This window comes from Phalacrocorax carbo, assembly GCF_963921805.1.
Source record: "Phalacrocorax carbo chromosome W unlocalized genomic scaffold, bPhaCar2.1 SUPER_W_unloc_6, whole genome shotgun sequence".
Lineage (NCBI taxonomy): Eukaryota > Metazoa > Chordata > Aves > Suliformes > Phalacrocoracidae > Phalacrocorax > Phalacrocorax carbo.
In genome coordinates this window covers 1,186,736-1,208,750 of record NW_026990257.1, presented here as the reverse complement: position 1 = coordinate 1,208,750, position 22,015 = coordinate 1,186,736, and the positions used below count along the sequence as shown (strand labels likewise).

General features: G+C 46.3%; 1 protein-coding gene across 2 annotated transcripts in view; it reads left to right on the top strand.

Annotated features, from left to right (window-relative positions):
- Window positions 1–489: 489 nt before the first annotated feature.
- Window positions 490–22,015, top strand: part of LOC135310892 (zinc finger SWIM domain-containing protein 6) — an 85,994-nt gene continuing 64,468 nt past the window's right edge. The window contains exon 1 of one of the 2 annotated variants that reach the window (XM_064440007.1): window positions 490–871. In XM_064440007.1, the coding sequence (XP_064296077.1) occupies window positions 550–871 (322 nt within the window). In that variant the 5' untranslated portion in view covers window positions 490–549. The remainder of the gene's footprint in view (window positions 872–22,015) is intronic. The other variant, XM_064440008.1, reaches the window with a different exon arrangement.

The window sequence follows — 22,015 nt, the reverse complement described above, 5'->3', positions numbered from 1 at the left end:
CTTGAGTTGAAGGTGAAAGCAAAGAGGTTGTGACTTGTGTCAGTGAGATTAGGACCTGGTTTTGTGCCACTAGAGTGCACCACTTCCTTCTTATTAAAAGAATGGTTACATTTGCTGATAGGTACTGGCTTCCTGGTATGGGGTTTGGAAGACTGCTGCCAACTTGCTCAGCTACTGGGAGTTTCACATTGGTCTTAATCAGATGCAACTCTGCTTCTGCAGCTATCATTTACAAAATAAATGTTTTTCTTACTATCAAACTTTTATGAATGTTGTGATGGAATAACAAAGAGGGCTTGTAAACTAGCTTTTCATCTCCTTTTGATGAAAAGGGTACGTACGAAAGAAAGGGAAAGGGTTCATCACATTTGTAATTAAAGCAAGTTCTTGAAGATATATAATTTCTCAGAAATAGATGATGACTGACTTGATTACTGAAAGGTTATTGATAATGAGATATGGTATTTTACTTAATAATAATGTAAGCTCTCTTTTTTTTTTTTTTCCTTCACAGGTTTCCACTTGAGTGGCACGGTGACAGAGCCTGCAATGCAATCGGAGCCAGAAACTGTTTGCAATGTAGCTATCAGCTTTGATCGTTGCAAGATTACCTCAGTGACCTGTAGCTGTGGAAACAAGGACATATTTTACTGTGCCCATGTTGTGGCACTCTCTTTATACCGGATCCGCAAGCCAGATCAGGTCAAACTGCATCTTCCCATTTCAGAGACACTCTTTCAAATGAACAGAGACCAACTACAAAAATTTGTACAATATTTGATCACAGTGCACCACACAGAAGTTTTGCCAACTGCTCAAAAATTAGCAGATGAAATTCTTTCTCAGAATTCAGAAATCAATCAAGTCCATGGTAAGTTTGATACTTGTTCTTCCTTTATTTCATTCCCTCTTTGGTTTTGAGCTTTTTTTGTGGCATTCAGGAGCATGACCTCCTGAGGTCCCTTCCAACCTGAATTATTTTGTGATTTTATGGTGTTTACTAAAGAGGATTCTGTTACTGAACCTTTGCTTTAAGATGTTTAGGAATTAATACTTTTTGGAAAAGAGAAAATACATATTTTTAGATACAGAGTAGGTGGAACAAAAGAAGGATGTCTTTCTGATGACAGTGCTCATCTGTAGCCTAGCCCCCCTCCTTAGGGTCTGGTGACCCTGGCAGGCCCGGGCAGGTGGTGCTGCAGGAAGGTGAATTTAAGGAGCAGTGCTCTTCTTTGGCTTTGAGGGCTATGGGGATCACAGAATCACAGAATCACAGGTTGGAAGGGACCTCAGGGATCATCTAGTCCAACCTTTCTAAGAAGAGCAAGATGGCCCAGCACCCTGTCCAGACAACTCTTGAAAGTGTCCAATGTGGCCGAGTCATCAACCACTTCCCTGGGGAGATTATTCCAATGGTTGACTGGCCTCACTGTGAAAAATTTCCCTCTCATGTCCAATTGGAATCTCCCCAAGAGCAACTTGTATCCATTCCCCCTTGTCCTCTCCATGTGACTCCTTGTAAAAAGGGAGCCTCCATCTTCTTTGTAGCTACCCCTTAAGTACTGGTACATGGTGATGAGATCCCCTCTGAGCCTCCTTTTCTCAAGGCTGAACAAACCCAGTTCTCCCAGCCTATCCTCGTAGGATGTGGCCAGAGGCAAGGCAATTGCTCCAGTTGTTGTGGGACGTAATGAGAAGGTGGTTTGCAGAGCTGCCTGGTGGCAGTGGAAGTGGAAGCTAAAGCAGATGCAGGACATTAAGGAATAGAGGAAGATGCTCAGATGTTGTAAGCTGAAGGCATGTATCGCATGAGAGTTTGTACTGATTCCTGAACATAAGGAATTAAGGGGAAGGAAGAATTATGGTGAGTATGCAAGTGGTGCAGAGAAGACTAAAACAGTCAAGGGTGATTAGAAAAGGGGAAGGCAAGGGTGGGAAAGGAAGAACATAAAATGGCTATAATGGCTATATTAGCTATACTGTGGCTAATGTGAGAAGAGAAATGACAGAAAGGGTGTTGCAGAGAGTGCTTAAACTAATTATACTAATCACAGGCATGTTGATCTTTGTCAGCTATTTCCTTATTGTCAAAATATCTCTACTCATTAGTATTTAAAGTATTTTTAGAGAGAGATTTAATGCTTATATCACAGCCCAAATAGCAAAAAAGAATAGCAAACAGAATAGCTATTTGCTATTTGCCAAATAGCAAAAAGAATAGGAAACAAAAAACTAAGGTGTTGATCAATTACCAAATTTCACAATGAGTTTGAGTAGGGTAGTTTAAAAAATATCCACAAAACTAAGATGTTTGTATTTTACATGTTGCTGTTTTCCTGGTAAATGAGATTGCAGTTATGTCTAAAAACTGAAGTAGAAAATCCAGGCAGCACAAGAAAATAAACTGCTATTACCAAAGAAAGCTGGGTTACAAAAGAGGATCCATAGTCTCTTGATTTTCCTCTCAGACTATCATGAAACCATGGTCTGATTTTTATTTTTTTTAAAGATATGTTTAAGATGTTAAAAACTCCAGGCTTCTTTTACAGAAAATATTAGTTCCTCTGATTATATAGCAAGTGAGTGTTTTTCTGGGATTCATACTATAGTTCTGTTATTTTGATTTTTAATCAAATTCCTTAAATTAGAAGTAAAAAAGCTAACCAGAAGAAATCTACCTCTGGTTCTAATAGCATAGGCAGCTGAACATAAGATCACTATTCCCTCTGTCATATCTCTAGTGCTGCAGGTGTTCAGTTTGTAATACAAAGCTGCAGGTAGACCTCTCTTGCTTTGAAAATTTTAACCTCACTAAACCAATGTTTGAAGAGGAATTATATTGAACATTGCTTGAAGGCACAGGTAAGTAAGGGAAAAAACTTACTTAGAAAAACTTCCTTATAAAAGTAAGAGGAGACCTGGCATATTTGATTAAAGGAAAGTCCTGAATCTGGAGTTGGATGAGGAAATTCTCTTCAGTCTTACCTAGAGGTGTGTGGTAGGTTGACCCTGGCTGGATGCCAAGTGCCCACCAAGCCACTCTATCATTCCCCCTCCTCAACTGTATAGGGGAGAGAAAAATATAATGAAAGGCTCGTGGATCAAGATAAGGACAGGGAGATACCACTCAGCAATTACTTTCACAGGCAAAGCAGAATCGACTTGGGAAAATTAATTTAATTTATTGCCAATTAACAATGGTGTAGGATAATGAGAAATAAAACCAAAACTTAAAACACCTTGCCCCCACCTCTCCCTTCTTCCCAGGCTCAACTTCACTCAGGACATTTTCTCTACCTCCTCCCCCCAAGCAGTGCAGGGAGACAGGGAATGGGGTTTGTGGTCAGTTGCGGTTAGTTCATCACATGTTATTCTCTGCCACTCCTTCCTCAGCTCCTCACACTCTTCCCCTGCTCCAGCATGGGGTCCCTCCCACGGGAGACAGTCCTCCATGAACTTTTCCAGTGTGAGCCCTTCCCACAGGCTACGGTTCTTCATGAACTGCTCCAGCATGGGTCCTTTCCACCGGGTGCAGTCCTTCAGGGATGGACTGCTCCAGCATGGGTCCCCCACAGGGTCACAAGTCCTGCCAGCAAACCTGCTCCAGCGTGGGCTCCTCTCTCCACAGGTTTACAAGTCCTGCCAGGAGCCTGCTTCAGTGTGGGCTTCCCACAGGGTCATAGCCTCCTTCGGGTGCATCCACCTGCTATGGCATGGTGGACCTCCACAGGCAGCAGGTGGATATCTGCTCCACCATTAACCTCCATGGGCTGCAGGGGGACAGCCTGCCTCACCATGGTCTTCACCACGGGCTGCAGGGGAATCTCTGCTCCAGCACCTGGAGCACCTCCTTCCCCTCCTTCTTCACTGACCTTGGTTTCTGCAGAGTTGTTCCTTTCACATATTCTCATTCCTCTCTCTGGTTGCAATTGCTGTTGTGCAGATTTTTTTTTTTCCTTCTTAAATATGTTATCACAGAGGCTCTAACACCATTGCTGATGGGCTCAGCCTTGGTCTGTCTTGGAGCCATCTGGCACTGGCTCTATCAGACACAGGGGAAGCCTCTGGCATCTTCTCACAGAAGCCACCCCTGTAGCACCCCTTGCTACCAAAACCTTGCCACACAAACCCAATACAAGGTGTTTTAATTCCAGGGTTGTTTTATATAAATCTTCTATTTTTTTTCTCTTGTGGTGGCTGTACTAGGTCTGGTTTTCATATATTTCTAGCGATAGGCAAAATAAATCAGCTCTTGAATACTACTTATTGTTACATAAGAATGGTGTGGGGCTTTGAAGATCTCTGACCACAGCAGTCTTGTTTATGAGCTGGCTAGGGAGATGGAATAACTCTGCAGTATTTTCCTTTCACAAAAGGTGAATTGGATAAGTGTTTATTTGCTCAGAATTCTGTCTTATGCAACATTCGATGACTGGCTTTGGCCACCTTCCTTGCGAAGGAGGTTACTGGAGGAACTAGTGAAGTGACTTACACTGATGACATGGATTTTGAAATGACAAATCCTTTTAAGTTCCTCAGTGGATACAAGTGATGCAATATCCTTTCTTGTTTCATGACTGAGCCTCACTGCAGAAAAAAAATAAGGGGATGCTGTTAGAAGCGCAGGAATGTGTTGTCTATTCACTAACTTCTTCAGGAAAGCCAAGTGATTTATTGGAAATCCTCTCTGTATTTGCTATGCTAATTTTCACTTGGTGGTGATTATATTACAAAGGGTTTTGCATGTTTTTAAGGCACAAAAGGACCTCTTACATTTGAGAAGATTTGTTTTGTTCTGATTTTCTCATGTGACAGTGCTACAGATGTACATGTTCCTGATGAATTCGAAACTGGATATCTGTCTAATCTGTGGGGTCTAATCTTCTGTACTGAAGACAACAGTAGGTATTCATACTGATACATACCCTGAAGTCTGTGCTGCATAACTGTTGGCTTCACACTGGGTTTCAATTCAGGGATGCTGACTCAGAAAGCTGGATGAAGATTTGGATCCTCCTTAGCTGAGGCTTTTTTTCCCCCTGTTAACTTTTGTACCATCATAGTGGAGGAAGCTGGCAGGTGTGTAAGGCTAGGAGGAGAACAGTCAGGACAATGGACACCTGTCTTGTCTTAGATATGAAGCTTTCACTTAAATAAATTGGTTGCAAGATCAATATACATTCCTGAGAATTAGTGGAGATAGGAAAGTAACTGCAAGATTGGGGGGGGAGGTCTGTTTGCATATTAATCTCATATAAGCATATTGAAAAAGGGTCTGCCTTTTAGTGATATAAGGACAGCCTAGCAAACCATTTTCATTTTTTCATTTTAAGGTGTACTGTTTCTTTCCTTAGTGTTTAGTGCTGTTATTTTATCTCTTTTTAGAAAACCGTATGGATGTCTCCACACTTTCTCCCATTCTCTGATTAGATACAAAACTACATGCAGGTGAACTCAAATTTAACAGGGAAGAACTGGGAGAAAGTACATTTGTTTTCTCAGAAGCAGAGGTGCCGTGATAGTTGTTTCTCTATTTTTCCAGGCAGATCTAGATACATCCTCTGCAAACATTAATCTGTAACATATATTAGAAGCGCTGGTGGAGGCATTAGAGAAGAAAACACCTATCAAAAATATTCAGATTTGCTTTAAATGAAAGTTTCAGAATATCTAGTGTTGTTCCTATATTGTAAATTACAAAGGGCAATCCAGAGTATCAATGACTGTGTTAATCTGAACCTAGTGTATTTAGCTGAAATGATGGGTTTTTTAGTGGGAAATGGTAGGGTAGGGCTGAACAACATAACACAGTGTATTGCCAATCTGCTAGAAAAGAGAACATTTAAAGTTAAAGAAGATAAATTATATTTTAAAATGATGGAATCTTTCATATGGCCCTGCTTAAACTAATAAAATTGATCGAGAGATTAGTTGCAAGAGAATAACATAGGAAATGGCAGGTGAGTTTCCTTTCAAGAAGGATAAAAGTGTTCCAGTGCTTAGTATGAGTTGTTTAGTGAACTGGATTTGAGAAGGAAGTAACAACAAGGCTAGTTACTAAAACTAGAGAAATTTCAGAAACCCAGGTAGAAGGGGTGGATACTTTTGTTTAGGAAACAAACTTGGGGTTAGAGGGATGAGATATTTTTCTGTGCCTTTCTAGAGGATTCATGGGTCCTTTCTGGTTTTCTGTGGCTTTCTTGAAGAGTGCGGTTGTATCTCTGTTCAGTCCCAGGCTGAGCTGCTCCAAGCAAAGAGAACTGCCAGAGCTGCTGAGGATACCACATTTTCCAAGAGGACCTGCTGTCCTCAGTTTTAGTGATAGAGCAGCTGGGAGCTCTGGCCCAAATTCCTGTGATAACAATAGCCTTAGAGCCCTACAATTAAAGGCAGAAGTATAGGTTTTTCCAAAATCCCAAGCTGCTCCCCTCAGACTTCTTTCTCCCTCCATAATAATCCAAACTTCCTTTCCAAAGCTATAGCTCCTCAATCAAGATAATACTGGCTAGAACTGTTTCACTCCCAAACCCCAAAGATGGAGTTCATACCTACTCTGTAATACCAAATCAGAATACAGACACAGCTTCTTCATCAAGCCACTTGGTGTCCAGCTCTTAATTTTGACATGCCTCTTATAGACACTTTCAAGAGTCATCTGGACAGGGTGCTGGGCCATCTTGTCTAGACTGTGCCCTTCCTAGAAAGGTTGGACTAGATGATCCCTGAGGGCCCTTCCAACCTGTGATTCTGTGATAGTAATAATGTTAATGATAATAATAATGATTATGATGTTAATAATAATGATTATAATATAATGAAAAGGAAAATAACGAGAGAGAGAAATGAAGCGCAAAAAAAAAGGAAAAGTAAAACCACAAGCGATGCCACCGCTCACCACCTGCTGACCGATGCTGCTGGTCCCCGAGCCGCGATTGCTGCCTGCCCCCGGCCAGCTCCACCCAATTAATATACTGGGCATGATTTCATATGACTATCCCTTTGGTCAGTTTGAATCCGCTCTCTTAGCTGTGTCCCCTCCCCTCCCAGCTTCTTGTGCACCCGGCAGAGCATGGTAAACTAGAAAAGTCCTTGACTAGTACAAGCACTACCCAGCAACAACTAAAACATCTGTGTGTTATCAACATTGTTTTCATACTAAATCCAAAGCACAGCATTATACCAGCTAGAGTGAAGAAAACTAACGCTATCCCAGCTAAAACCATGCTTTTTATTAGTAATCATTTTCCCATATCTTCTCCTTAATGCTGCCATGGTATGATATTTAATAAAAATTAACTGATCTACAGTTCATTTGTATACTTAAATTTATTTAAAATTTTATAAAATGAAGTTCGAAAAATTCAGTATGGCTGAGTGACTAATTTGGCATAGTTTCATTTGAAGATTAAATCAACTCTTGTGATTCATCAGAAATAAGGACCAGGGAAGCAGTTTACCTTGAAGATGCTACATTCTGTTTGTATTTTAACCAAATTTACTGTTGATCTGCTCCTGAGTAGTTTGCAGTAGAGGCTATTATTAGCCTATTTTAGTCACAGCCCCTTGCTTTGCTTCTATTTACCTTGTGAGGTTAAGTTCTCCATATATGACAACAGTTCTTGAATGTGGTTGCTCATTTTGAAAGCATTTGCTCTTAAAATTGCTATGTAAGTGATCAAAGTGTTGAATTTTTTTAAATGCTGCTGCTTCGTAGAACTTTGAGTTGATTATATTTAACATATAGCCTGTTATGACCATAAATTCAAAAGGCTGTTACCCTGTTGTGCTGGCTTTGTCTGGGATAGAGTTAATTCTCTTCAATGTAGCTGGTATAGTACCAATGGCACATTGATGCTTTAGTTGTAGTTAAGGAGCGGCTCAGTGTCGCTAAGTAGTATCTATAGTAGTCAGGGACCTTTACAACTTCCCATGCTCTGCCATGTGGGCAAGAGGCTGGGAAGGGAGTGGCTACAGCCAAGACAGCTGACCCAAACTGGCCACTGGGGTATTCCATACCATAGGACGTCACAACAAGTATACTAACCGGGGGAGTTGGCGCATGGGGGGAGTGGTCGCGGCCCAGGGACTGGCAACATTGGGTCGGCAGGTGTTGAGTGGTTCCATCATGTGTTGTTTCGGTTGTTCATTCCCCCTTACCCCCACCCCCGGTTTTGCCTCTCTCGTTATTTTCCTTTTCATTACATTATTGTTGTTGTTGTTATTGTTTTATTTTAATTAAACTGTTCTTATATCAGCTCACGAGCTTTCTCGCTTTTACCCTTCTGATTCTCTCCTCCATCCCACTGGTGGGGGACTGAGTGAGCAGCAGTGTAGTGTTTAGTTGCCGGCTGGGGATAAACCACAACAGTCTTTTTTGGCCCCCAACATGGGGTTCAGATGGTTTGAGATAATAATAGCTGCTGGTCACAGCACCATGGTCGAGTTTTTGCAGTATGTGTTAAAGATTGGTGTTGGATTGTTTAGTCTGCTGTGCTCTGCAGTGATTAGTGATTTTTTTGCCTAAGAGAATTGTTATGCAAACACTGGTCTTCAGCTTTATCTGGTATTTGGGTTTTGTGTTTTAACCCTTACTGTACCGTGGATACCACCTCATCGAGGCAATTAGCAATTATACCTCCTCCTCAGAGAGATTTTATATGGAGGAAATGCAGAATGGTATCTTTGCTATCTTCTTCTATGGTGTCTCCATCTTTATTGCAACAAGCTTTTTGTATCTTGAACATCCTTGAGTGGTTAAGGTGCACTTATTGTTAGTTTTTGGGCATGTTGTTTTGGTTTTGACTAAGCAACTTAAGAATATCACCCAGAAATCTGCCCCAAGGCTTGATAGTTACGAGTGGCAGGGCATGTGGGATAGCATGGGCAAATACCTAGGGCAGTGGAAACCCCCAGTGTTTTGGAGTTTCACCCCTGAACAAGTGCAGAATCCTAAAAAACTAGTAGAATATTTTGAGAATGTATGTTGTTACCCTGGGAACTCCAGAGAGACACGGATAACTGCAACGTGCTGGGGCCTGGCCTATGCGTACCGAGCCCTGTTCAACAGTATTCAGTGCTCCCAAGGGGAAGAGAAGGTCTCTGGACAGGCACTGCAGCTACTCCAACCCTGGTGACAGGCACTGTGGCTACTCCAACTGCCATGACAGGCACTGGAGCTGAACCATAGGATCAACCCATGCCAGTATCAGTTATCATAATAATTATTATTATAATTATTATTTTATTTTCATTATTAAACTGTTCTTATCTCAACCCACAAGTTTATTTTCTTTTGCTTTTGCTCTTCTGGTTCTTTCCCCCATCCCACAGGGGTGGGGGGAGTGAGTGAGCGGCTGCGTGGTATTTCGTTGCTGACTGGGGCTGAACCACAACAAACAGTCATCCAAATATCCAGATGAAGCCCAGTGCACACGACCCATGTGGTGGAATTTTGTACGGAGCGCACCATCATCCCATGTACACTCATTAGCAATAGTGTCCTGGAAAGCTGAAGAGGCACCAAGGGTGGGGGATGTGATTGATAAACTCAGGGGATGCAAAGCACATGTCTCTTCCTCCCTCATCTCTGCTGTGGAGAAATTGTCCCAAGAGGCCCAGCAACTCAAAGAAGATATGTCCTACTCCCCATAGGGAGTAGGCTGCGTCAGATATTTGTTTTGGTTGTTCATTCCCCATTCCCCCCGCCCCAGGTTTCGCCTCTCTCTCATTGTTTTCCTTTTCATTGCATTATTATTATTGTTGTTACTATTACTGTTTTAATTATTAAACTGTTCTTATCTCAACCCACTAGGTTTCTCAGTTTTACCCTTCTGATTCTCTCCCCCATCCCGCTGGTGGGGGAGTGAGCGAGTGGCTGTGTGGTGTTTAGTTGCTGGCTGACGCTAAACCACACCACCTGTTTTCAAATTTTATTTGGGTGTTCAGTGTTACAAACAGTTGTGCATAGTATTCCTGCTTCGATTGCTAAGATTACAATTTAGTAATTTTGGTAAAAGAGCATGAGTATGAATGGCTGTATCTATATACTGAGTATAACTACTTTATAAACTGACACAATTTAATTACAGGTTTCAATATTTCGTATAATTATACAGTTTCATAGTTCAAATGGGACATAATTTATCCTCATGACACCCCTCTCAACAACTAGGGAAAGGGATTTGGTCTTGGTAACAAACTGTGTTGCAGAGAATAAATTCAGGGCTGCCCATGTTCCTCTCTGCAGCCAAACTGTCCATCCACCGGAAACCTCGTGGTGCCTGTTTGGGGCTGGACTGCACCCCAAGTGAAGCTGCCACTGTTAGCTTGACCCTTCAGATCTACCTGGTGTTGAGCGTGAGCCTTTTTGTCAGCTACTGTTAGGCTTCATCTTGCAGGTCCTAAGGCATCTCCCTCCGGCAGTCTTGTTGCTTGTTCAGATAGTTTCTTGTCTACTCACACGATCCCACGTCTTCAGAAGAATCTTCAGAAGAAATATGGCAGTGTAGAAATCCTGTCTGTTGCTCAATAGTGATATATATAAGAAACAGACTAGGTCAATCAGCATTCACCTGACTGTAAGTGCATGTAATGATCTTGAAAAGTGCCTGGTTGAGAGATGTGTAGATGGTCATGTCTCGACCCCAAAACAAGAGTGACGTGTGCAGAGCTGAGGCTTCCCTAGCAGCAACTGCCAGGAGGCCCGGCTGGTGCCAGGGCTGCAAAGGGGGTTTGGACTTGTGCCCGATCAGACATGCCACCTCCATGCCTTGTTAGTCCATGGCTATTGCTGAAAACTGCCAATGGTGTTGAAAGATCAGCGAATTATGACTGTAGCTGGTGACAGTTACATTTAACTGGCTAGGGAGGGATGGACTCCACCTGTCTGGAAGGGGGAAGGGAATTTTTGGCAGCAGGCTGGCAAACTTGGTTGAGGAAGGCTTTAAACTGAAGAACTTGGGTGGGAGGGGGACAAACTGGCAATGCTAATGCCATCACATCCAATGGGGGAATAAGACAAGACAACCAGAGCAGGGATAAAGGTGCTGTAGCAGCCTCATGCGATGGCAACCAGGAGACCAACCACCTCAAGGGTTTGCATGGCTATAGTGTGTCCTCGTGCACCCCTCCAGGGAAACCTGTATGCTCAAGCACCTTTCTGAAATGCCTGTACACCAACATACGCAGCATGGGGAATAAACAGGAGGAACTAGAGGTCTGTGAGCGGTCGCAGGGCCATGATCTCATTGCAGTCACAGAGACATGGTGGGATAGCTCGCATGACTGGAATGTGGTCATGGATGGGTACAGGCTTTTCAGGAAAGACAGGCCAGCAAGGCGAAGTGGGGGAGTTGCTCTCGATGTGAGGGAGCAACTGGAATGTATCGAGCTCTGCCTTGGAGTGGAAGGAGAACAAGTTGAGAGCTTGTGGGTAAAAATTATGGGGCAGGCAAATATGGGCGACACTGTTGAGGGCATTTGCTACAGGCCACCTGATCAGGAAGAGGAATCTGATGAAGCCTTCTACAGACAGCTGGAAGTAGCCTCACAATCGCAGGCCCTGGTTCTCGTGGGGGACTTCAACCACCCTGATATTTGCTGGAAAAGCAACACAGCGAGCCATGCATGATCCAGAAGGTTCCTGCAGAGCATCGAGGACAACTTTTTGATGCAAGTGGTGGAGGAGCCAACAAGGCGAGATGTGCTGCTCGACCTTATCCTAACAAACAAGGATGGGCTCTTTGAGGATGTGAGAGCTGGGGGTAGCCTTGGCTACAGTGACCATGAGATGGTGGAGTTTGGGATACTGTGAGGCAGAAGCAGGGCAGTAAGTCAGGTTACAACCTTGGACTTCAAGAGGGCCAGCTTTGGCCTCTTCAAAGACCTGTTAGGAAGAATCCCAGGAGCTAGGGCTCTGGAAGGCGGGGGCTCCAAGAGAGCTGGTCAATATTCAAGGACCACTTCCTCCAAGCGCAAGATCGGTGCATCCCTAGGAGGAAGAAGTCAGGCAGAGGAGCCAGGAGACCTGCATGGATGACCAAAGAGCTTCAAGAGAAAATCAAATGGAAGAAGGAGGATCACAGTATGTGGAAAAAGGGACTGGCCACGTGGGAGGAATATAAGGAAGGCCAAGGCCCGCTTGGAATTAAATCTGGCAATGCATGTCAAGGATAACAAGAAGGGCTGCTTTAAATCCATCAGCAGTAAAAGGAAGACTGGGGATACAGTGGGCCCACTGCTGAACAAGGAAGGGGCCCTGGAAATGCAGGATGCAGAGAAGGCGGAGTTACTGAATGCCTTCTTTGCTTTGGCCTTCACTGCTAAGGCTGGCCCTCAGGCATCTCATCCCCCAGAGAAGAGAGGACAAATTGGGACAAAGGAAGATTTACCATCGGTTGAGAAAGACTGGGTCAAAGATCACCTATGCAAACTGGATCCTCGCAAATCATTGGGCCCCGATGGGATGTACCCACAAGTGCTGAGGGAGCTGGTGGATGTTCTTGCTGAGCCACTCTCCATCATCTTTGAAAGGTCATGGAGGACAGGAGAGGTGCCCGAGGACTGGAGGAAAGCAAATGTCACTCCAATCTTCAAAAAGGGCAAGAAGGAGGACCTGGGAAACTATAGGCCAGTCAGCCTGCTCCATCCCTGTAAAGGTGATGGAGCAGTTCATCCTGGAGGTCATCTCCAGGCATGTAGAGGACAAGAAGGTTATCAGAAGTAGTCAACATGGATTCACCAAGGGGAGATCATGCTTGACCAATCTGATAGCCTTCTATGATGGTGTGACTGGCTGGGTTGACAAAGGGAGAGCAGTGGATGTTGTCTATCTTGACTTCAGCAAGGTTTTCGACACTGTCTCCCATAGCCTCCTCACAGACAAGCTAACGAAATGTGTGTTGGATGAGTGGACAGTGAGGTGGATTGAAAACTGGCTCAAGAACAGAACTCAGAGGCTTGTGATCAATGGAGCAGAGTCTGGATGGAGGCCTGTCACTAGTGCTGTTTCCCAGGGGACTGTGATGGATCCAGTCGCCCATGGTCAAGTCCACCCCTCGATCACGAGCCCATCTATATGTTGCATCTCTCCCTTGATGGCCTGAGGTGTCATGGGCCCACCAAGCTAGAAATAGTTCACCCTGATGTTGCCACTCCAGATCCACCTCAGCCACTTCAATCTTGGCAGCCTGATCCACCTGCTGGTTGTTTCGATGTTCTTCAGTGGCCCGACTCTTGGGGACGTGAGCATCCACATGCTGTACCTTTACAACCAGGTTCTCTACCCGGGCAGCAATATCTTGCCACAATGTGGCGGCCCAGATGGGTTTGCCTCTATGCTGCCAGTTGTTTTGCTTCCACTGCTGTAACCAGCCCCACAGGGCATTTGCCACCATCCAGGAGTCAGTATAGAGATAGAGCACTGGCCACTTTTCCCGTTCAGCAATGTCTAAGGCCAGCTGGATGGCCTTTACCTCTGCAAACTGGCTCAATTCACCTTCTCCTTCAGCAGTTTCTGCTACTTGTCGTGTAGGACTCCATACAGCAGTCTTCCATCTCCGGTGCTTTCCCACCAGATGACAGGACCCATCAGTGAACAGGGCATATTGCTTTTCATCTTCTGACAGTTTGTAATAGAGTGTGGCTTCTTCAGCACGTGTCACCTCCTCCTCTGGAGATAATCCGAAGTCTTTGCCTTCTGGCCAGTCCATAATCACTTCCAAGACTCCTGGGTGACTGGGGTTTCCTACTCGAGCCCGCTGGGTGATCAGTGCAACCTGTTGTCATGGTTTCAGCTGGGATAGAGTTAATTTTCTTCACTCTAGCTGGTATAGTGCTGTGCTTTGAAATTAGCATGGAAAGAAAAAAACCTGTTGAGATAACACACAGATGTTTAGGCTGTTGCTGGGCAGCGCTTATACTAGTCAAGGACATGTCTAGCCTCCCATGCTCTGCTGGGTGCACAAGAAGCCGGGAGGGGAGGGGGCACAGCTAAGAGAGTGGATTCAAACTGACCAAAGGGATATTCCATATCATGTAACGTCATGCCCAGTATGCTACCTGGGAGGGGCTGGCCGGGGGGAGGGAGGGAGCAATCGCGGCTCGGGGACGGGCAGCGTCGGTCGGCAGGTGGTGAGCGGTTGTATCGTTCGTGTTTCTGCGTTTTTCTTCCCTGTTTTCCCTTTCCTTCCTTTTCCCTTTTATTATATTAACATTACTGTCATTATTATCATAATCATTTATCATCATCATTCTATTGTAGTTATTAAACTGTGCTTATCTCAACCCACAAGTTCTTTTGCTCGTCCGATTCTCTTCCCCATCCCACAGGGGTGGGGGGGGGTGAGCGAGCGGCTGCGTGGTGTTCAGTTGCCAGCTGAGGCTGAACCACGACAGTCTATTTTTGGCGCCCAACGTGGGGCACGAAGGGTTTGAGATAATAACAGTTGCTGGTCACAACATTGATTAATCTGCTCGCAGTATTAGTTTGTCCAGTCTTTACCATACTGATTGTAAAGTACATGTTAAAACTTGCTGTTGGTTCTGTCAGTTGGCTGTGCTCTGCAGTGATTAGAGATATTTTGCCTAGGAGACTTGTTATTAAAACACTGGCCTTGACTGTTATCGGTTATTTAGGTTTTGCATGGAAGCCGTTACTGTACTACAGCTACCACCTCATGGAGGCAATTAGCAATTATACCTCCTCCTCTGAGGAGTTTTTTATGGAGGAAATACAGAATGGCACCGTAGCTACTATCTTATGTAATGTCTCCTCCCTCATTACAACAACTTTTCAGTATCTTGAACATCCTTGTGTAGTTAAGATACATCTGTTGATATTGCTTTGGCAGGTGGTATCAGATCTGTCTAAGGTCAGTAAGCAAGTTAAGAATATAATCCAGAGATCTGTCCCAAGGCTCGATAGCTATGCGTGGCAGGGTATGTGGGAAAGTATGGGCAAATGCCTAAGACGGTGGGCACCCCCTGTGGTGTGGGACTTCACCCCTGAACAAGTGCAGAATCCTGAAAAATTAGTAGAACATTTGGAGGAAATATGTTGTCACCCTGGCAATTCCAGAGAGATACAGATCACTGCCATGTGCTGGGGTCTGGCTTATGCCTATCGAGCCCTATTTAACACTATTCAGTACCCCCAAGGGAAAGAGAAGGGAACTACTCCAACCCCCGTGACAAGCACTGCGGCCACCCAACCCGCCGCGACAGAGACTGCAGCTACTCCAACCCCAGCAACAAGCATTGCGGCCACCCAACCCGCCGCGACAGAGACTGCAGTTACTCCAACCCCGGTGACAAGCACTGCGGCCACCCAACCCACCGCGACAGAGACTGCAGCTACTCCAACCCCGGTGACAAACACTGCGGCCACCCAACCCGCCGCGACAGATACTGCAGCTGCTCCAACCCCGGTGATGAGCACGGCGGCCACCCAACCCGCCGTGACAGAGAATGCAGCTACTCCAACCCCGGTGACAAGCACTGCGGCCACCCAACCCGTCGCGACAGATACTGCAGCTGCTCCAACCCCGGTGATGAGCACGGCGGCCACTCAAACCCCCACGACAGGCACTGCAGCTACTCAAACCCCAGTGCCAAGCGTTGCAGCTGAACCAGAGGACCAACCTGTGCCAGTATCAGTCGCCCCTATACGCAAGAAGAAATCATGGAAGAGAAAGTCAACTCGTTTAGAAAGAGATTACGATGAACCAGGGCCATCACGAGAAGAGGAGGAGGAGGAGGAACCATGTGTACAACAAACGGAAACTACCCGATCTCTATCCTTGAGTGAGTTGCGGGATATACGGAAAGATTTCGGGCGTCATTCAGGTGAGCACGTTATCACCTGGCTGCTCCGATGCTGGGATAATGGGGCCAGTAGTTTGGAATTAGAGGGGAAGGAAGCCAAACAACTGGGATCCCTCTCTAGGGAAGGGGGCATTAATAAAGCAATTGGAAAAGGAACACAAGCCCTCAGCCTCTGGAGGCGGCTCCTGGCCGCGGTGAGAGAGAGGTATCCCTTCAAAGAAGATATTGTATTTCGCCTAGGAAAATGGACGACCATGGAGAAAGGCGTTCAGCATCTAAGGGAATTAGCCGTGCTTGAGGTGGTTTATGGTGACCTGGACGATCAACGGTCCTCCAAAGATCCAGATGAAGCTGAGTGCACACGACCCATGTGGCGGAAGTTTGTACGGAGCGCACCATCCTCGTATGCAAACTCATTGGCAGTGATGTCCTGGAAAGATGACGAGACACCAACGGTGGCTGAGTTGATTGATAGACTCCGGGAATATGAAGCGAATCTCTCTTCCTCGCTCGTCTCTGCTGTTGAGAAACTGTCCCGAGAGGTCCAACAACTCAAAGAAGATATGTCCTACTCCCCACCAGTACAGACCCGTATCTCAGCCATTAGGAGTAATCGTCCCTTGGCTCAAGAGAAGGGATACACACGACGGGGCACCCTATGGTTTTACCTGCGTGATCACGGAGAGGACATGAAGAAGTGGGATGGAAAACCTACCTCAGCCTTAGAGGCGCGGGTATGTGAGCTGCAAGGGAGAACAATTACTCAGGGAAGTTTCTCCAGGAGAGCTGCTGCCCCAGTTTCCTGTAAGCAATTCTCCAGACAGAGGAGCAGAAGTGCTGATGGCCTGACTGATCTTAACAGAGACACCCGTGATTCATATCTACCGGAAGTGAGTGATGAATACTATGATCAGGACTAGGGGGGCCCTGCCTCCAGCCAGGTGGAGGAAAGGGATAACCGGGTTTACTGGACTGTGTGGATCCGATGGCCTGGCACATCTGACCCACAGGAATATAGAGCTTTAGTGGACACCGGTGCACAGTGTACCTTAATGCCATCAAACTATATAGGGGCAGAACCCATCAGCATTGCTGGAGTGACAGGGGGATCCCAAGAGCTAACTGTATTGGAGGCCGAAGTGAGCCTAACTGGCAATGAGTGGCAGAAGCACCCCATTGTGACTGGCCCAGAGGCTCCATGCATCCTTGGCATAGACTACCTCAGGAGAGGGTATTTCAAGGACCCAAAAGGGTACAAGTGGGCTTTTGGTGTAGCCGCCTTGGAGACGGCGGAAATTAAACAGCTGTCTACCTTGCCCGGTCTCTCGAAGGACCCTTCTGTTGTGGGGTTGCTGAAGGTCAAAGAACAACAGGTGCCGATCGCCACCACAACAGTGCACCGACGGCAATATCGCACCAACAGAGACTCTCTGATCCCCATCCACGGGCTCATTCGTCGACTGGAGAGCCAAGGAGTCATCAGTAAAACCCACTCACCCTTTAACAGTCCCATATGGCCAGTCCGGAAGTCTAATGGAGAGTGGAGGCTAACGGTAGACTATCGTGGCCTGAATGAAGTCACTCCACCGTTGAGTGCTGCTGTGCCAGACATGCTAGAACTTCAATATGAACTGGAGTCCAAGGCAGCCAAGTGGTATGCCACAATTGATATTGCTAATGCATTCTTCTCAATCCCTCTGGCAGCAGAGTGCAGGCCACAATTTGCTTTTACTTGGAGGGGCATCCAGTACACCTGGAATCGACTGCCCCAGGGGTGGAAACACAGCCCTACCATTTGCCATGGACTGATCCATAATGCATTGGAACAAGGTGGAGCTCCGGAACACCTACAATACATTGATGACATCATCGTGTGGGGCAATACAGCAGAAGAAGTTTTTGAGAAAGGGAAGGAAGTAGTTCAAATCCTCCTGAAAGCTGGTTTCGCCATAAAATAAAGTAAGGTGAAGGGACCTGCACGAGAAATCCAGTTCTTGGGAATAAAATGGCAAGATGGTCGTTGTCACATCCCCATGGATGTGATCAACAAAATAACAGCCATGTCTCCACCAACCAGCAAAAAGGAAACACAAGCTTTCTTGGGCGTTGTGGGTTTTTGGAGAATGCATATTCCACACTACAGCCTGATCGTAAGCCCTCTCTATCAAGTGGCCCAGAAAAAGAATGATTTCAAATGGGGCCCTGAACAACAACAAGCCTTTGAACAGATTAAACGGGAAATAGTTCATGCAGTAGCTCTTGGGCCAGTCCGGGCAGGACAAGATATTAAAAATGTGCTCTACACTGCAGCCGGGGAGAATGGCCCTACCTGGAGCCTCCGGCAGAAAGCACCAGGGGAGACCCGAGGTCGACCCCTAGGGTTTTGGAGTCGGGGATACAGAGGGTCCGAAGCCCGCTATACTCCAACTGAAAAAGAGATATTGGCAGCATATGAAGGGGTTCGAGCTGCTTCAGAAGTGGTTGGTACTGAGGCACAGTTGCTCCTGGCACCCCGACTGCCAGTGCTGGGCTGGATGTTCAGAGGAAAGGTCCCCTCTACACACCATGCAACTGATGCTGAATTGAGTAAATGGGTTGCACTGATCACCCAGCGGGCTCGAGTAGGAAACCCCAGTCGCCCAGGAATCTTGGAAGTGATCATGGACTGGCCAGAAGGCAAAGACTTTGGAATATCACCAGAGGAGGAGGTGACACATGCTGAAGAAGCCCCACTGTATAACAAACTGCCAGAAGATGAGAAGCAATATGCCCTGTTTACTGATGGGTCCTGTCATCTGGTGGGAAAGCACCGGAGATGGAAGGCTGCTGTATGGAGTCCTACACGACAAGTAGCAGAAACTGCTGAAGGAGAAGGTGAATCGAGCCAGATTGCAGAAGTAAAGGCCATCCAGCTGGCCTTAGACATCGCTGAACGGGAAAAGTGGCCAGCGCTCTATCTCTATACTGATTCCTGGATGGTGGCAAATGCCCTGTGGGGCTGGCTGCAGCAGTGGAAGCAAAGCAACTGGCAGCGCAGAGGCAAACCCATCTGGGCTGCCGCACTGTGGCAAGATATTGCTGCCCGGGTAGAGAACCTGGTTGTAAAGGTACGGCATGTGGATGCTCACGTCCCCAAGAGTCGGGCCACTGAAGAACATCGAAACAACCAGCAGGTAGATCAGGCTGCCAAGATTGAAGTGGCTGAGGTGGATCTGGAGTGGCAACATAAGGGTGAACTATTTCTAGCTCGGTGGGCCCATGACACCTCAGGCCATCAAGGGAGAGATGCAACATACAGGTGGGCTCGTGATCGACGGGTGGACTTGACCATGGACGTTATTGCACAGGTTATCCACGAATGTGAAACATGTGCTGCAATCAAGCAAGCGAAGCGGGTAAAGCCTCTGTGGTATGGGGGACGATGGCTGAAATATAAATATGGGGAGGCCTGGCAAATTGACTATATCACACTCCCACAGACCCGCCAAAGCAAGCGCCATGTTCTCACCATGGTAGAAGCAACCACCGGCTGGCTGGAAACATATCCTGTCCCCCACACCACTGCCTGGAACACTATCCTGGGTCTCGAAAAACAAGTCCTGTGGCGACATGGCACCCCAGAGAGAATTGAGTCAGACAATGGGACTCATTTCCGAAATAGCCTCATAGACACCTGGGCCAAAGAGCATGGCATTGAGTGGGTGTATCACATCCCCTGTCATGCACCAGCCTCTGGGAAAATTGAAAGATACAATGGACTATTAAAGATGACACTGAGAGCAATGGGGGGTGGAACATTTAAACACTGGGATACACATTTAGCAAAAGCCACCTGGTTAGTCAACACAAGGGGATCTGCCAGGCGAGCTGGCCCTGCCCAATCAGAATCCTTACGTACTGTGGAAGGGGATAGAGTCCCTGTAGTGCACATAAAAAATATGCTGGGCAAGACAGTCTGGGTTATTCCTGCTTCCAGCAGAGGCAAACCCACTCGTGGGATTGCGTTTGCTCGAGGACCTGGGTGCACTTGGTGGGTGATGCGGGAGGATGGAGGAGTCCGGTGTGTACCCCAGGGGGATTTAATTTTGGGTGAAAACAGCCAATGAACTGAATAATATGCTGTTAATTGCAATATGATGTTGTATGTCATCACTACTATGGTTGCATCAATGGAATGTTATCATGGTGGGAATCTCCCAATTAATAATAATAGCAAATGAACTTTCAATGGAACCGAGCAAAGTGCAGCAGTGAGAGAACAAGAACTACCAGTGCAGCGGTGATGGAACAAGGACTGACATGCAACAATCTGACCCCACGCACACCGCTTCTCTGAAGGACCCTTACAAGAGATGAAATCCAAAGTCATGGACTAAATGAACTCAATGGACATTTCACAGGCATTCTACAGGGGTGTTCCATAGACTAGTGGAATGATAAACGAAAATCTGTATATATATATATATATATATATAGTTAAAGGATGAGAAGATGGATAAGGATTATTGAAGTTGTACTGAATAGTATGGGACCTGAGCATGATGTCAATGATATGGAATAAGGGGTGGATACTGTCATGGTTTCAGCTGGGATAGAGTTAATTTTCTTCACTCTAGCTGGTATAGTGCTGTGCTTTGAAATTAGCATGGAAAAAAAAAAACTGTTGAGATAACACACAGATGTTTAGGCTGTTGCTGGGCAGCGCTTATACTAGTCAAGGACATGTCTAGCCTCCCATGCTCTGCTGGGTGCACAAGAAGCCGGGAGGGGAGGGGGCACAGCTAAGAGAGTGGATTCAAACTGACCAAAGGGATATTCCATATCATGTAACGTCATGCCCAGTATGCTACCTGGGAGGGGCTGGCCGGGGGAGGGAGGGAGCAATCGCGGCTCGGGGACGGGCAGCGTCGGTCGGCGGGTGGTGAGCGGTTGTATCGTTCGTGTTTCTGCATTTTTGTTCCCTGTTTTCCCTTTCCTTCCTTTTCCCTTTTATTATATTAACATTACTGTCATTATTATCATAATCATTTATCATCATCATTCTATTGTAGTTATTAAACTGTGCTTATCTCAACCCACAAGTTCTTTTGCTCGTCCGATTCTCTTCCCCATCCCACAGGGGTGGGGGGGGTGTGAGCGAGCGGCTGCGTGGTGTTCAGTTGCCAGCTGAGGCTGAACCACGACACCTATTTATTCCATGTAGCATCAGTTGCATGATGTGTAGGGGGGACGTTTCCTTTGAACATCCAGCCCAGCACCGGCAGGTGGGGTGCCAGGAGCAGCTGTGCTTCAGTACCAGCCACTTCTGAAGCAGATCGGACCCCTTCATATGCTGCCAACATATCTTTTTCGGTTGGAGTATAGCGGGCTTCAGACCCTCTGTATCCCCGACTCCAAAACCCTAGGGGTCGACCTCGGGTCTCCCCTCGTGCTTTCTGCCAGAGGCTCCAGGTAGGACCATTCTTCCTGGCTGTGGTGTAGAGCACGTTCTTTACATGTTGTCCTGCCCGGACTGGCCCAAGAGCTACTGCATGAACAATCTCCTGTTTAATCTGTTCAAAGGCTTGTCGTTGCTCAGGGCCCCATTTGAAATCACTCTTCTTCCCGGTCACTTGATAGAGAGGGCTTACGATCAGACTGTAATCTGGAATATGCATTCTCCAGAAACCCACAACGCCCCAAAAAGCTTGTGTTTCCTTTTTGCTAGTTGGTGGAGACATGGCTGTTATTTTGTTGATCACATCCATTGGAACCTGACTACGACCATCTTGCCATTTGATTCCTAAGAACTGGATCTCCTGTGCGGGTCCCTTGATCTTACTTTGTTTTATGGCAAAACCAGCTTTTGGAAGGGTTTGGACTATTTTCTTCCCTTTCTCAAAAACTTCTGCTGCTGTATTGCCCCACACGATTATGTCATCAATGTATTGTAGGTGTTCCGGAGCTCCACCTTGTTCCAATGCATTATGGATCAGTCCATGGCAAATGGTAGGGCTGTGTTTCCACCCCTGGGGCAGTCGATTCCAGGTGTACTGGATGCCCCTCCATGTGAAAGCAAACTGTGGCCTGCACTCTGCTGCCAAAGGGCTGGAGAAGAATGCATTAGCGCTATCACTTGTGGCATACCACTTGGCTGCCTTTGACTCCAGTTCGTATTGAAGTTGTAGCATGTCTGGCACAGCAGCGCTCAGTG